Genomic DNA, 14630 nt, shown 5'->3' on the forward strand with positions numbered 1-14630 from the left:
GCCCAGAAATCAAATGTAATATGACAGCTCAAACACATGTAGTTTCAGTCAGCATTTCAGCCACCACTTTGTGCTAGCTCTATTAAATTGCAGGTAACTGTAGCAATAATAGTCATACTTCTTGACCTGGCATGGGCTACACTGGCCACAGATGACATGTTATTGAATACACCCAATTTTTTCCTTTACCCTTGATTCATGGCCTTGGTATAGTAATGGTAATGTATACTGAGGTATCCTTACACAGAATATAATGTCTTGGTGTAGGGAACCCCTTTTCTGCCTTCATTACCCAACACTGGTAAATCTCTTAATGAAAATGATCAGTTTTTGCCAAATGATTGCACGCAAAACCCCACTGAACCAAACTACATTGGTGACGTGTGTGTGTAATTTTCAGTTTAATTTCCCCTTTTGTTTCCCGTCTCAATGAATGTTACTACTGGTTTATTTTGAACAACATAGATGCAATGTGTATTCAGACAAGGTAAACACACACTTGCAAAACATACTGTGAATTATTTTCCGTATCATTAGTAAGATTACAAAAATGATTTAACTTACATCATTACGTCTGTTGTTTGTGTTCACAGAAATTAAGCAACCGTCTTTAAATAAAAGTATGTTAATCATGTTGAAATATGACTCGTGGCATCGGTTTCTCACACGAGAGGCTTTGACTGGCGATAATTCAGTATTATGAATTGTTGACTAATAATGTCATCATCAAATGTTGCATGCTTGGTGTAATCTGGTTTAGAATGATCATGTTATGTTTCTGTCTGAAGTTAAATTTGATAAAATGAGACATTAATAGACATTCATATTTCACTAATGTAACGACAGTGCGTAGATATTTTAGTTTCTCTCAGACACAAATGCAGGTCTGATAGCCTCCTGTGATAATCCTACTATTAATTCTGTATTTTAGCCATAAATTCCCCCTGAGACGTTCACAGTGTCCCAGTCAGACACTCACTGCTGTTGGGTCGGGGGTCTCCAGGTCGACTGCTCCATTCTGCCCTCATGCCATCAATGTCGTCCAGTGATGAGGCGCGTCGGAGGCTGCGGACGCTGTCCCGAGAACAGCTTCGAGGTAACGTCCCCCTGGGGAAGGCACTGCCAGGGTCCAGGCGGTCTGTCAGTAGGGAGCGCCGCTTGGTGGAGGGCTGAGCTACAGGGGAGGGAGGATCCAGGTCTTGTTCTATCAGAGCTTCCGTCTCAGACTGCATGCAGCTCTCCTTGGACGGGATGCGAAACTCTTTGAGGGGGACTTCCTCGCTGTTGGGCTGTCAAGGACAGAAAGCAAGAGGCCATGTCTTAGATGTACAAAATCACATGCTATGAGTATTTCTTAGAAAAAGATAATCTGTCTGCAGTCACAGCATTTCAGACAACAGGACTCTTTTCATTAAAATTTTGTTGTTTTGCTTATAATAAAAGTAGAACTTAAATAGAAAGGAATGTTTCATTGCTGCCAAAGACTCTCAACATGTAAGTTAGCCTAACTTGGCCAAATACGGCTCTGGTGTCAGGTATGAATAACGTCAGGAAATGCTGTCACACTAGGAGTGATTTATCAAAACACAAGAGAACTCTAAACAGAAGTAAAGGGAGACTCTGAGAAAAGACAGATGAACTCAACAACGGAGCTTTTTCCACTCATTCTTCCCCTTGGTGTCCTCTTGGCTGAGAAATCAGACCCTGAATTTCAAACAATTCTTACTGCTATTTGAGGAATGTGAAATAACACAGTGCGTACTCAGTGTTAGGAATTTGGTTGTGAAAAGCCTACAAGAAAAGTTTGTCTATAAATAATTTGAGTGCAGAATATTTCGTGATCTTCGTACAAGCATAATCTTTTGTCAGTAAATTCAAACAATAAGTTATTACAAAGGTTATGCATAGCAGATATGTAGTACTATTGTTTGCATAGATTTTGGCAACTGTCACACCAGTACGTATCACAGCAGAACGCGAGGCATGCATACACATAAGCATTCAACACTGCATTATCTCTTGTGTGTTGTGAGTGTGTGCACGCCACCTCACCTGCAGGTAGTCCACTACCACTCCTTCAAACTGATCTTTGGAAAGTGAAGGTCGTCGCATGGACCGCAGCACCGGCAGCCTCATCTTCAACCTGCGATTCTGACCTGAGGGGGGAAACTCTGTGTTCAGCTTGGCTGTTACCAAAACTTTACCCACTACAAATTATGTTCATATGTAACTATTTTTGTATTAATAATATGTTTAAGGAGACAATTTTGCTTTTTGGTAATTTCTACTGTCCATGACTCTAAATGTCAATGTGTGACACGTGACAAAAATCAATGCAATTGCATGTGCAGGTGCAAAAAAAAAAAATCACTTGTATTGGTCTATCTCTGGGGCAGAGAAAGCTTCTCTAAACTGGAATGTGTATCATGCAGGTAAGGTATGAGACAAATGTCAAAGGCCTTACAGTAAATCCATCCTTGGGCGACTCTCTGCTTAAGGCCTGACTTCTTAATTGCGGGATCAATGAGCTCCTGGAAGTCGAGGATGAACATGATGACAATGCCTTCCTCACTTTTTACTGGGACAATGTCCACCAGGCATGGTCTGCAGGTTCCTTTAAACACAGAGAGAGAATTCAATAGGAAAGCAGGGGGCACCCGGATTTGAACCGGGGACCTCTTGATCTGCAGTCAAATGCTCTACCACTGAGCTATACCCCCTCACACATGCCTGTCACAGCCATCTTTTTTTTTTTTCATGAGGCTTTTACAGCAGACCATGGGGGGGGGCACAGGTGGGTGGGAGAGAGAGAGAAAGACAGAGAGAGATTGCGAGGGGAAAGGGAGAGACAGATTTCCAACACTGAAAGCTAAAAAAGGCCAAATGAGCGACACTTGCGTCAGGTCTAACTTCACTCTGCAATCAGCGTGGTCTAAAAATAGAAACGGGGGAGAGGGCACATCACACAAACACACACACATACCCATACATACAGAGGACAATATGTCCACACACACACACACACACACACACACACACACAGTTCCTGCATTCAATTCTAGTCACACATCCAATCAGAAAAACACTGACAGGAATTTAGTCTGAAAAAAAAAAATCAGCCTGTGAGAGCAGCTGAATCACATTGTGTCCACTTGTTCGCAAAATTTTCTGCCTGTTCAGTCTGGAGGCACAGTAGGAAGCAGGAGACAAAACAAATAGATGCTTAGCGGTTTTAAGCTGGCATGCTGATTGCATTTCCATGACAACAGCACTCTAGACTGCACGCCCCATGCCCAAATGTCCAAAGTAACAAAAGACACGTGCATGTCTGTGTATGTAAGTAGACTGAGACTATATTGTGTTTATGGTGGATGACTGTAACCGTCCTAAGCCTGGTGTGTTTGCTTGCCCCCATCATGTGTTTCTGCCTCATTGTCTCTGTGCAAGTGACAGATAAAAAGGTGAAGAATGAAGGTAAGTGACAAAGATCAGGGAGACAAAATGCAGACCTTTGCACAGGTCAGTATGCAACTGAAGGTGGCGTTAAGATTTAGTCAGAGAGTCAAGAGGAAATAAAGCTTTGAGAGGAAGGGGGTGATCAATAAAATGCCATGGTTTCCAAGTTTAAATGTCTCTTATATCTTTGTGTTCTTTAACTCCATTCTCTCATAACAATTCTAATATCACCATTTCTACATCTCTACACTTTTCATTCCCTTACCTCCCCACCTGTGATAATTATGCTTTTGTTTGTACATTTTCTAAAATCAATGTTTTGCACTAAAGATAAATACAGGTTGAGGTTTGATTGTTGATTGTTGAAGAGGGAAGAGAGCAGGGATTAAGGTTGTACCAACAAACCATTATGGCAGAACAGGAGAGGCAAAACAAATGTGCATCCACAGGAACAGGTCTTATGAAGAGATTAAAAATATGATGCTGAGTGTGCCTGCCTGGTCTCACTGGGGAGGCGACTCAGTGCCAAGTACACACTATGGGATTTAAAGCCTGATAATAAATCTCTGATTTGGTCGTTTTCAAGAACAGAGCGTCTGCAGTGGTCTATAAAAAACAAGACAGGTCACTGTAAATGCTCACCACACATGGAGGTGCAAGATTAAGATCTTTTTCTTCCTGATAAATTGTGTGTTTCATGTTTGATTTTTTTGGCTAGAATCTGGGAAGATCTGAATGTGATTGTGTTCCAACTAATTAACGTCAGAAATGTGAAGGGGAACAGGCCATTACAGAGTCATTTAGGATTTTCTGCATGTTCTTGAAACAAGGCTGATTGTCTTGCTGGTCATGATTTATTAAATTACAAGATAATTTATTCCCAGACAATATATCCTAATGACTTAAGAGATCCCCCAACCTTTCCTCTTCCACCACAATGAGGAACTTTTTTTTATTTTATTTTTTTTAGTATTTTCCAATACTATTTTTGACTGTTTTTTGACCAAAGATTTTCACAACTAATGACATCTCCATCAGCCTTAGTGGTATGTTTTGTCTCTGAATTGGCCGTCCTCACCAGAAAGCAACAGCATGTTCCAACACTGAAACAAGGTACGTATATATTTTCCTAACAGCCATCTTCCGAATAATTACTGTTGTCTTTCTGCATCCACATCAATTTAGAAACTACATCCTGCAAATTCAGAAACATTATTTACGTACTATCCTAAAAAATCTGTCAGGCCTAGATCATTTGCCTTGTTGGCCAGGTCGCTCTTGAAAGGAGATTTTTTTGTTTGTTTGTTTGTTTGTTTCTTGTTTTTGGATCCACATCACTTTAAAAACTACATCCTCCATATTCAGAAACATAATCTTTTATCCTAAAGTTTACACAGTATCTATATCTATACTATATTTTTATTCTTAATGAGACTTTTACCTCATTAACACAATGTGTATATGAGTTAAGATGATTTAACATTTAGCCTTGGCTGTTGCAAATTTTGTTTCCTGGAATCTAAAATGGTAGCATGGAGTTCGGAGGCAAACAATCTGTTGGATGTAATTTATTATTACTTTTCCCATCCATATTCCAGAAATAAAGAGCAGTGACTGACAGATGTTTTAAATGAACGAAACAGGAGCAAATGCCTGAATAATGGTAAGGGAATTAGGATCTGTCCAATCAGGTTTCTTGTCAGAAGATGGATGGCAAGACAGTGGAACATATGGGTGATTATGTTAACTGTGTTTTCATAACAGTCAAGCTGTCCAACAGGACAGCCAGAAGGCTCCTACCCAGGGATCTGAGGTTGCAAACACTCCTTCCTTCTTGTGCCTTACCTTCCTTATCGTAGTAGAGGATCTCCACCTTGCGCTCCTCTGAGCCAAGCAGGGCCTGCGCCAGCTGGGCCAGGGCGCTCTTCATGGTGCCTGGACCCACTAAGAACTGGCAGGTACAGGGCTGCTGCATGATCTCCGCCCTGGCGAAACCAAACATCTGGCAGAAGCCTTCGTTGCAGTAGATGATGCCACAGTTCTTCATCTGGGCATTGGCGATCAGAAACTTGCGATCTGAAGGGTGAAAGACACTGTGTGTGTCATATTCCAGTTTTAAAAGTCAAGAAGTCTAAAAGGGAACATGTACAGCAACTGTGGGTCGAAGTTACACAAGAAGCTATAAACAATGTTCACCTTCAAGACGCCCTATAGTGGAGTGTTCCTATAAAGTAAAGTATTTGACTTTAAATATCATAAAAATTAATATTAGATAACCATTATGGGTATCAATTAACCAAATTAACCACATTACTCCAAATATCATTAAGTATTCAGTGTGGTTTACACAGTGGTAGAAGATGCTTTACCAAAAGCAATTTACTATAAACATTAAGAGAAAGAGTCTGTCATAATAATATTTTAGGTAAAACAAATGTCAAAAAAACAGATTCTGGTCTAAATTCAATTTTGACTAAATATATGCTTACTGCTTTTTGCTGTTGTAGGTTTAGGATATCTATAATACAATTACACTTACACGGTTGGATTTAATCAAACACTCTAAAGTACAGGGTGTTCAAATCAGCTGAAGTGGAGCTAATAAGGTCCACCTTTCAGCGGTGCTAATGTGATAAACGTCACAATTTCTCCCAAGTGGACTGAGGAGAAGCAGATGGGCACTTCATCATGAGAGCCTCTGTGCTCACTCAAACCTGCCGCCACGTAACTTGTGGGAATTTATACGTTTTGACATCTGTCAGGATTACTCTGTTAGATTTTAACTGACATTTTTTAATTAGACTGTAATCATCCACCTGTTTACAATAATTGCATGGCCCTGTCATTATACTGGTAGAATATGTTAATGTCTACTTATCGTGATAGATAGCTATTTTGTGTTTCCTTGTCTCTATTTATACCGTCAGGGGTGAATGAAGTATTCAGATCCTTAATTTAGCTAAACGTATTAATGCCACTGCAAAAAATACTCTGCTACAAGTAAAAGTCCTGCATTGAAAATTAAGGTATGTGAGTTTAGTCAGGAAAATGTTCTTAATGGTGGCTGTGTCTTTATGCTATTATATCATAAAATTAATATTACTCATGCATTAATGTAAAAGCCAGATTTTACTGGAGTGGCTGGTTGAGATGGAGCTGTCCTTTTATAAATTGCTGGGAAATTTAGTTCATAATAACACACCATATTTTGTGAGCTCTCTGTATATTTTGCATGCAAAAATCTTTATTTGGGAAGTAACTAAAGCTGTCAGATATATGTAGTCAAGAAAAAAATACAATGTTTTCCTCTGAAATGTAGTTTAGGCTATTCGCTTTTTTTGTTTTATCTGGTTTTGGATGTGTTTTAACGTGTTGTGTTTACACTTTAACCAGCAAGTTATTTATTTTTTTGATCTTTGAATGCCATTTAATTCTACAGCAGTGTTTCCACATATATGGAATTTATGTCAGCCCACCCAAGAATATTTCCCCCGACCCAAATGCATAATAATTCTCTCATGTTCAGTTCACTACTCTCTGCTTGAATTGTAAGCTGCATGAAAATTGCTTGTCTAATTGAATAATCTAAATGTATAATGTTGGGTTGTCTATGGATATGAAATGTGCTATATAAATAAATTTGCCTTGCCTATATAAGTGGTTAAAATCTAGTCCCACCCTTGAGCAGCTACAACATTAATGTTGCTTACACACTGATGCATTAACAATGATAGTTATTATAATGTGTCAGTAACAGGGGCATATATGCTCATAATACTTCTGTAGTAGGATTTAAATGCAGAACTTCTACTTGTAATTGAATATTTATACATTGTTGCATTGGCACTTCTAATTCAGTAAAGGATCTGACTACTTCATCCACCAGTGAAAACTGGACCACAGTAATGGTTTTTCCTGTGATGTCAAACCGTTGATACTGAGTCTGCACTCAGAAAAAATCCTTAATAGTAATTCCAACATTATAAACTATCCAGTTCCTGTTATTGATGATTGTAATGTATGTGGCATCCGCAACACCACACCAAAACACAGTTCGCCATGAAAGTGAAGTAGGACAGTTTTGTTCGAAGGCTGCTAATGGAGGAGTTCAATGAGCTGAATGAAAAGTACATACATATCCTCCGCCACCTCTGCCTGGCCCTTTTATTATCCTGTGGTGGAACTGGGTTAAACAGCTCTCTCTGTCTGCTGCCCACACAGATGAGTGGAGGGGACTCTTCCCTCTCTTTAAAGTAAATGGGTGAGCTCCTCTGGTGGAAAGCACATCCTGTCCAAAGTCATTATCTGGGACTCAGAGCGGAAACACTGATCGTCACACCGTTGCTAAGCAGCACCACTGTGGCACGTGCACACACCTGGACGTGCATGTGCATGGGGCTGCGCGTGCACCCATACGCACTTAGGGACATACAGTAGAGGCCTTACATAATAGGTTAATTTTTTTTAAAGAGGCTTCAGAGATTCAAACATTATTGACCCCAGATGTAATCAGACTAAAACTGTGTGAGAGCAGTCAACTAGCTTTTTCTCCATGTTTGGTCAGAATCCAAGGTTATATTCACTCTTACACACCCAACACACTATTAGTGGTCCACAGTGAGGTCTAAGTAGGCAAAGGGAATATGGAAAAACTGACTTGAAAGGAAGACTGAAAAGCAGACTTTGCATGATTATATTCTAGATATAATGTATCATAGCATTTTTAGACATATGAGCATAAGGTGAAATAGAGACACAAACAGTAAAAAGAAGGCATGTTCTTTGTCAATGTGTAAGAGGAGGTCTCTCTATGCAGCCAGTGGAACATGTGAGCTAATATTAGGCATCAGGTGAGCACACAAACAAATGAACATGCAGGTGCAATGACACCTACAACATAAAAGGAGCAGCAGGGAGCTGTCAACATCACAGATACAAATAAGATAAGATTTTTTTTTTAAAAAAGCCTGCCACCTGTTCAGGCAATGAATGAGTCTAAATTAATAAGAGTGACAAATCAAATATGATAAATACAGCATATGGAATGCTGTAGCCTTTCTTGCCTTTTTGTAATTCTTTAGGTGAAATGAATCAACACAGAAATATGCTTTGGCACCAAATTAATAAGGTTTTATCCACATTATTCATTACTGTAATTTAAAAGTACACCCATCGCTGTTCCATTCACAACAATTCTCTATTTCAACCACCCTGACATGAATATCCATGTACTGTTGGCCCACTACTCCCACTGATGGTAACCATTAGCTGTCAGAAATCCCCCCCCCCCCTTGGGACGGAGAAGATTATTACTCCCCTTTAAATGCCAGATGTTTCTAATGGAGGGTAAACTCCTTACGCACTTTCTCTGCACACCTGTTTCGAGCTGTCATCTTAATCGGATCAGCTAACTGAAAGCATTTAACATTCATTACTTACTTGAGCAAGAGTTAATTTCACATTCACTTACTTTGCTCGTCGAATTTCCTGATGATAGTGTCCAGGTAGGTGTTCTGGAGCGCAACATGACCGCGTCTCACAGGCATTTTGGTGCTGAGAGAAAAGATTTCTCCGACACATGAACCTTACTGGTTAAAAAAAAAGAAGAAGAAAAAAGAATTAAAAAAAAAAAACAGAGTTTGAAGAGCCACGTGTGAAGAAAACAACCTGCTTCCACTTGGAGCACGAGCGTCAAAAGCAGATATTTTGTTTTTGATTATATCTCTCGGAGGCTGATGGTGAGGGATGAAGCGCCTGAGAATGATGGAGAGGAGTTCTGGTTGCCAGGGCGATAGCAGATGCAGGATGTTGCACGCTGATAATGTGGGAAAAAAAGTAGACTAGGATACCGCAAAAGCCATATGCAACGTTTCTTAACATTTACAAAGGAAAGCAAACAGTACAAAAAAAACCGGTTCCCCACGTTTTGGTGTCCTCTGGGCAGAGAAGGAAACCTGGGAGAAGAAGTTGGGAGGAGAAGCTGAAGGATATCTCAGTTTGTTAATATAATCGCAGCCTTCTCCCGCAAGTTTGGACACTGCACGATAAGGACGGCGGAGAAGAATCTCCTATCAGCCAGATTCCCTGGATCCACTCCCCTTCCACCGCCCCCCGGCTCGACAGGAGCAGCTGTCAGCAGCGGCAAGTCAGTCTGAGTTAACCGGCTCAGAAACGGAAGTCGTTTTGATAGACTTTCAAGATAGAAGCAAGGAATGGCTTTCTTCTTTTTCCGGAGAACAAGCACACATGAGGATTGTTTCAAGACCTCTTTAAGGTAGCTGGCACACGCTTTATGAATGAATATGTCCTCCTACGCCCTAATTTGGAAGCCCAGAATTAGTTATAATCCCAAAATTTGTTACAGCCCCCCAAATACAAACACTTGGAAAAGAACAACAAAGATTTTAAAAATCTATTATGATTTAATATAGTGCTCTCAAATACTTGTTTTTCTCTCATAATCATTTAATGTGTTGTACTCATGAAAATCTTTTGGTCATAAGACCATCTGATCATTGTTTTAGTGCCCTCAAATGCCCCACAAATCTCCTCCAATCCTCCGAAAGTTTAAGATGTATAGGCTATAATACATTGAGGGATTATTTAAACAAAATTAGGACCAAGGATTTGCAATTTGGAGACTTTGGGTGACTTAAAAATACTTGAACACAGAGTATTTCTTAATAACAGCATGTTTATTTTGAAATCCATGTCCTGAAGTGGTGTTTACTCTGTGGTGTATGACTTGATGGTGGTCTGACACTGATAGAGTGCAGACCCTCATCAGTCTGCTTCACTCCACATCACAAGTCTCTGAGCTCAAAATAGCAGCATCCTCTCTTTCTCTGTGGCTGCCATCACACGTCTGGAGTATTATATCAATCTATAGTGCTGATAAGCTTTGACATGGTGTCATATGGTCCTGTGTGTGTATATGTGTGTGTGTCATGTCCCCTTTAAACCTTGCAGAAAAGAAAGATTTTTGGTATGCAGCTATATGGAAGCAGCTTATTTCTCTGTTCTCATGACTTTAAAGGATTTTTATCTTCTCCTTGAGCCCAAAGAGGAGACATTTAGCCGGCACAAGCCCCATATAACGAGACACAGTGGATATTCAGGCCAGAGTTTCAATTGTATACTTACTTAAAGGTCACATGGAGAGGCTCCAAGTGGCTTCTTGACACACTGCACATTGTTAGTTTTGTTTTGGAAAAAAACTGCCACGAAGAGTTTCATTGACCAGCTGAACTGAGTGATGTTTACTGCTGAGTGGTATTTACGGGTCAGTCCATCACACTTCCTTTTTCTCACTATGTCTCGAACACCATTGGATACACTGACATGGCACCTGCAATGATCTGAACCCCTTAAAGGTTCTGTATGTGACATTCAGAACATTAATACAGTAGCAAATAACTATTTGCTATGTCGATATTTGGTGGAGTAATGCCATCCTGAGCAGAAAAGGAAGTCATGTTCACTCTGTGTGTGTTGTAACCCGAGCTTCTCTGTTATTTGTTGTGGTAGAAAGTCCGGATAGACGTGCATGAAAGTGCATGTTGAGTCCCTGTGTGTGTGTCCCACTGGTAAGCTGGACCCGGAACGGCATCGTTGCTGAAGCAAGACAAAGACAAATGGACCGACAATATTCAGGCTTCACTGAGCTTATATGTGATGGTGGAAATACAATGCGATTTTGACTCTTTCAAGTGACAGTGCTTTACCAATGCCAGCCAACTTATAGTGCGTCACTTCAGCGTTGCTATTGTCGATGCAAATGCAAACAGAAATTAAGACCTTGAGGGTAGTTCTTGGATGAGCTCCCCAGTGGGCCGTTTCTCTCAGGGAGTCCTCATAACAGTTGAGTCCAAAAATGCCTGTAGATATGCAGTGCATGTCACATACAGCTCCTTTGACTATATTAACTGTTTAAATAATTAAATAGAGGCTATTAGGAGACCATTAATGATCCTCTAAGTTGGCAGATTGGTGACCTTTACATCTAAAAAGTAATCACCCCACTTTGTCCAGAGAAAAGCAGTTGGTATGAGCACGTGTTCGCTGATATAGGTTCAGTCTGTAAGGGTGTTTGGAGATCAGAGGTGGCCTCACGGTCCCAGCAGATGGGCTGAGGTAGTTGCTCTCTGTTTTGTTTCAATGGCCTTGATGAAATGAGGGCTAAAATTAACCAAGGAGCACACATGCCTTCCCATTGTGACCCCTTGGTGTGAGAGCCAAGTGAGACAGGAATGTGCACCAGAGAGAGCAGCGAAAGACAAAGAGCACGAAAGACGAGGGGTGTTGGCTGCAACACTGGATGATACGTGTCAGTTTGTAGGACCTGCTGCAGCATCCCACAAATTGTTTCCTTGTATGACAACTGAAAAGTCAAACATTTAAGTTTAATTTTTGTCACCATCACCAAGGATGTTGTTTTCTGTTGCATTTGTCTTTTTGTTTGTGTGTTTATTCATCTGCAACCTAAAAATTTGCATAATTGAAATAGCATTTGTGGATTCATGCCCAGTAGGTGATCAAGAAATATTTAAAAATGATTGCAAGATAGGGTATTTTGTAAAAGAACTTTACTTACTAAAACAAATTTGTGTTCAGGGGTGTTTCAATATCAACTGATCTTATTTTCTTAATTAATCGATCAAATTAATTTTCTGCCAAACGATTATCGTTTAAGTATTTTGATGCAGGTTCTGATCAGATGCAAATTTCTAAACAATTGCAATGATTAAAAAACAGCCTTGGTGATGGTAGAGCATGTGTTTTACCATGCTGCAACCATGAAAAGCATCACCAGAATTCATTAGGGAAGTGAGGGATGACTTGATGAAAGAAAATTGTTTTGAAATGATTCCTAGGGTCAAGTTAAGTAATTTGAGACACTTTTTGGATGTAATATTTCTTAGTGGTACTACCAAGAAATCCACCTAAAATGCTGAAGACTACTTGAAGTGTTTCTTTTAGAGCTTATTATGTATCCTGGTTGTATTTCTATATAGAAGACGCTGCCAGATGTTCACGATGTTGCCAGAAAAAGTATTTTAGAAAATTTGGACCATCAAACACATCAAGAACCCTGACCTTACTCTGATGACATGTTCAGGTAAAATGTGATGTTGTAAGGTTAAATGAGTCATGTTTTCTTAAAAACATTTATCACCTCAGTCATTGATTCATTAAATCATTAATGTACCCTAACTATTAATTGAAAAGATCATCTCTCAATCTCTCAAATCTTTCTGCCATCCTTCTCCTGTTCTTTCGCCTGTTTCCTCGGTGGTGTGTCATCTACAGTGGACATGCATGTGACAGCGATGGCTAATTCTGGACTGTTGTGGCTGATATAGACCCACCATCATCTTTAATCTTTTTAAAGTGACAGAAATACTCAAAATGTCTATAATATTACCAGATGGCACACAATAAGTCATGATTTTATGGCACCTGGTAGCTTAAAAACATTTTCCTCCAGTAAAAGGTCCCATTTTAGCTTAATTTTTTGTCCTTTTTCCACCCAAATGCATTACTTACTCAAGACCCTTTCCCATAAAAGTAAAGTGTATTGTGAAAATATTAATATTAAATAGATTATAAGGTAAGAAGTTTTAAAATTGAACGTTGTACAACCAGTTTCTGTTGTTATAATTTAATCATTTAGCTGTAGTACTCTTACTACCAAAAAGAGAAAGTCAACATGGTAGGCTACATGACTCACCTTGCAGGTCCTGCGACCATTGATTTTTTTTTTATTCTTTTCATCTCTAACCTGCACATTGTAGTTATCTCAGTCCAATCACAATGAATGTTTCAAGTAAAGCACATTGTAACAATGCATTAACATGTTTGGTGGTTAGCTGGTAATATGTAAAGAGCCCAGAATGTAAAACCTAATTTGTCCTATTTTACCTGATGTCCTATTTTACCTGACTTCACCCTATCACAATTAAGAGTATTTGTATCATGCCAGCACTTTAAGTCCATTCTTGTGTATTTCAACAAAAAGAGTTGGCATTTTCTAACGGGACTGGGTGACCGTGTGTATTCATGTTTTCTATAGCTAACATGACAGCTGTTGTCACCTGGTACCCGCTGTGGAAAGCTAATGAGCTTAAAAATGTCCATCTTTGCCCCTTCCCGGCCCTGTGGAACAACTCTGGATGGGAAAGTGTTTCAGAGCCAGACGTCAGGGCCAGAGCCCCGACTGCCTGAGAGTTTTATCTGTCTGAAATTCCTTCAGCTCATAGTCGACTTCTGTACAGACCTGAGACCCACCATTCCTCTGATAAGAACGGGGCAAAACAGATACATACTGTACTTTACACACACAGTCACACTTCAGTACACACATCACCCACATTTCTCTCGAATACACTGTAGCTCAGAATAAAAACATGTTCAACATGATGACTTAAAAAACGTTTGGCTAACATATTAGCGACTAATGCAACATTCATGTGCGGGTGGAAAGCTAAAATATCCTGGACTTCCATGTTAGGTCTTGAAGCCACTTGTAAGATGTTGTTATGTTTAATTTGGCAAACTGTAATCATACTGAGATGTGCTTGTATGAGTATTATTTGACCATACTGAGAAGATTTCTGATGTTGTCAAGCCTTCATTACTTTGTTGTGAAATGTCTCAAGTAGCAGATACTCATCAGAAAACTAAAAAGAGAGGGCATAGTCCAACTATCTGAGCTATTCATGCTGCTTGAGGAAGGCAATATGCTTTACGTCTAATTCTTACTCTTTATAATTTAGATTACGTTCTGAGCCACTTTCAAATTTCCTTTTCCAACTGTTTCCTGCAATTCAATTGTCAGTAATGAAAGGATTTTCACAGTACATCATCAAACACATAAACACAGCTCGAATCCTCACAAACATAACATCATCATACTGGGTGTTTTTAGTTGGTTCAAGTTTTCCTAATTGGGAGAAATTCCAGTATTTGTTGTAGTGAAGAGAGCCAGTCAGACCCAACATGACTCAGAGAATGCAACAGCTCTTTACATGGATGTGTTTATGAAATGGCGTGACATAAAACTTAAAGGATAGGTTCTCATTTTTCAGGTTTGCCTTCAGACAATGCTCACGTTCCCATATGTACAGTAAAACAGGTTTTGCTTGCTGTAATCATTCCTCCCTGCTGGCTGTTAA

At 39.7% G+C, this 14630-nt stretch overlaps 1 protein-coding gene and 1 non-coding gene across 6 annotated transcripts in view; both read right to left on the reverse strand.

Moving 5' to 3' along the window:
- The window catches only part of kcnh6a (potassium voltage-gated channel, subfamily H (eag-related), member 6a), a 36824-nt gene extending 27149 nt beyond the window's left edge, over nt 1-9675 (reverse strand). Inside the window, exons 1-6 of one of the 5 annotated variants that reach the window (XM_050068171.1) lie at nt 9124-9675; nt 8927-9044; nt 5302-5532; nt 2465-2614; nt 2053-2156; nt 980-1289 (exon numbers count right to left, since the gene is read on the reverse strand). In XM_050068171.1, the coding sequence (XP_049924128.1) occupies nt 980-1289; nt 2053-2156; nt 2465-2614; nt 5302-5532; nt 8927-9002 (871 nt within the window). In that variant the 5' untranslated portion in view covers nt 9003-9044; nt 9124-9675. Of the gene's footprint in view, nt 1-979; nt 1290-2052; nt 2157-2464; nt 2615-5301; nt 5533-8926 lie in introns of all 5 variants that reach the window. The other 4 variants (XM_050068170.1, XM_050068172.1, XM_050068173.1 and 1 more) reach the window with 4 other exon arrangements.
- trnac-gca (transfer RNA cysteine (anticodon GCA)) lies at nt 2649-2720 on the reverse strand. Its single transcript has one exon. It is a non-coding gene; the product is annotated as a tRNA-Cys (tRNA).
- Nucleotides 9676-14630: the final 4955 nt, after the last annotated feature.

Source organism: Epinephelus moara, chromosome 18 (assembly GCF_006386435.1).
Source record: "Epinephelus moara isolate mb chromosome 18, YSFRI_EMoa_1.0, whole genome shotgun sequence".
Classification (NCBI taxonomy): domain Eukaryota; kingdom Metazoa; phylum Chordata; class Actinopteri; order Perciformes; family Serranidae; genus Epinephelus; species Epinephelus moara.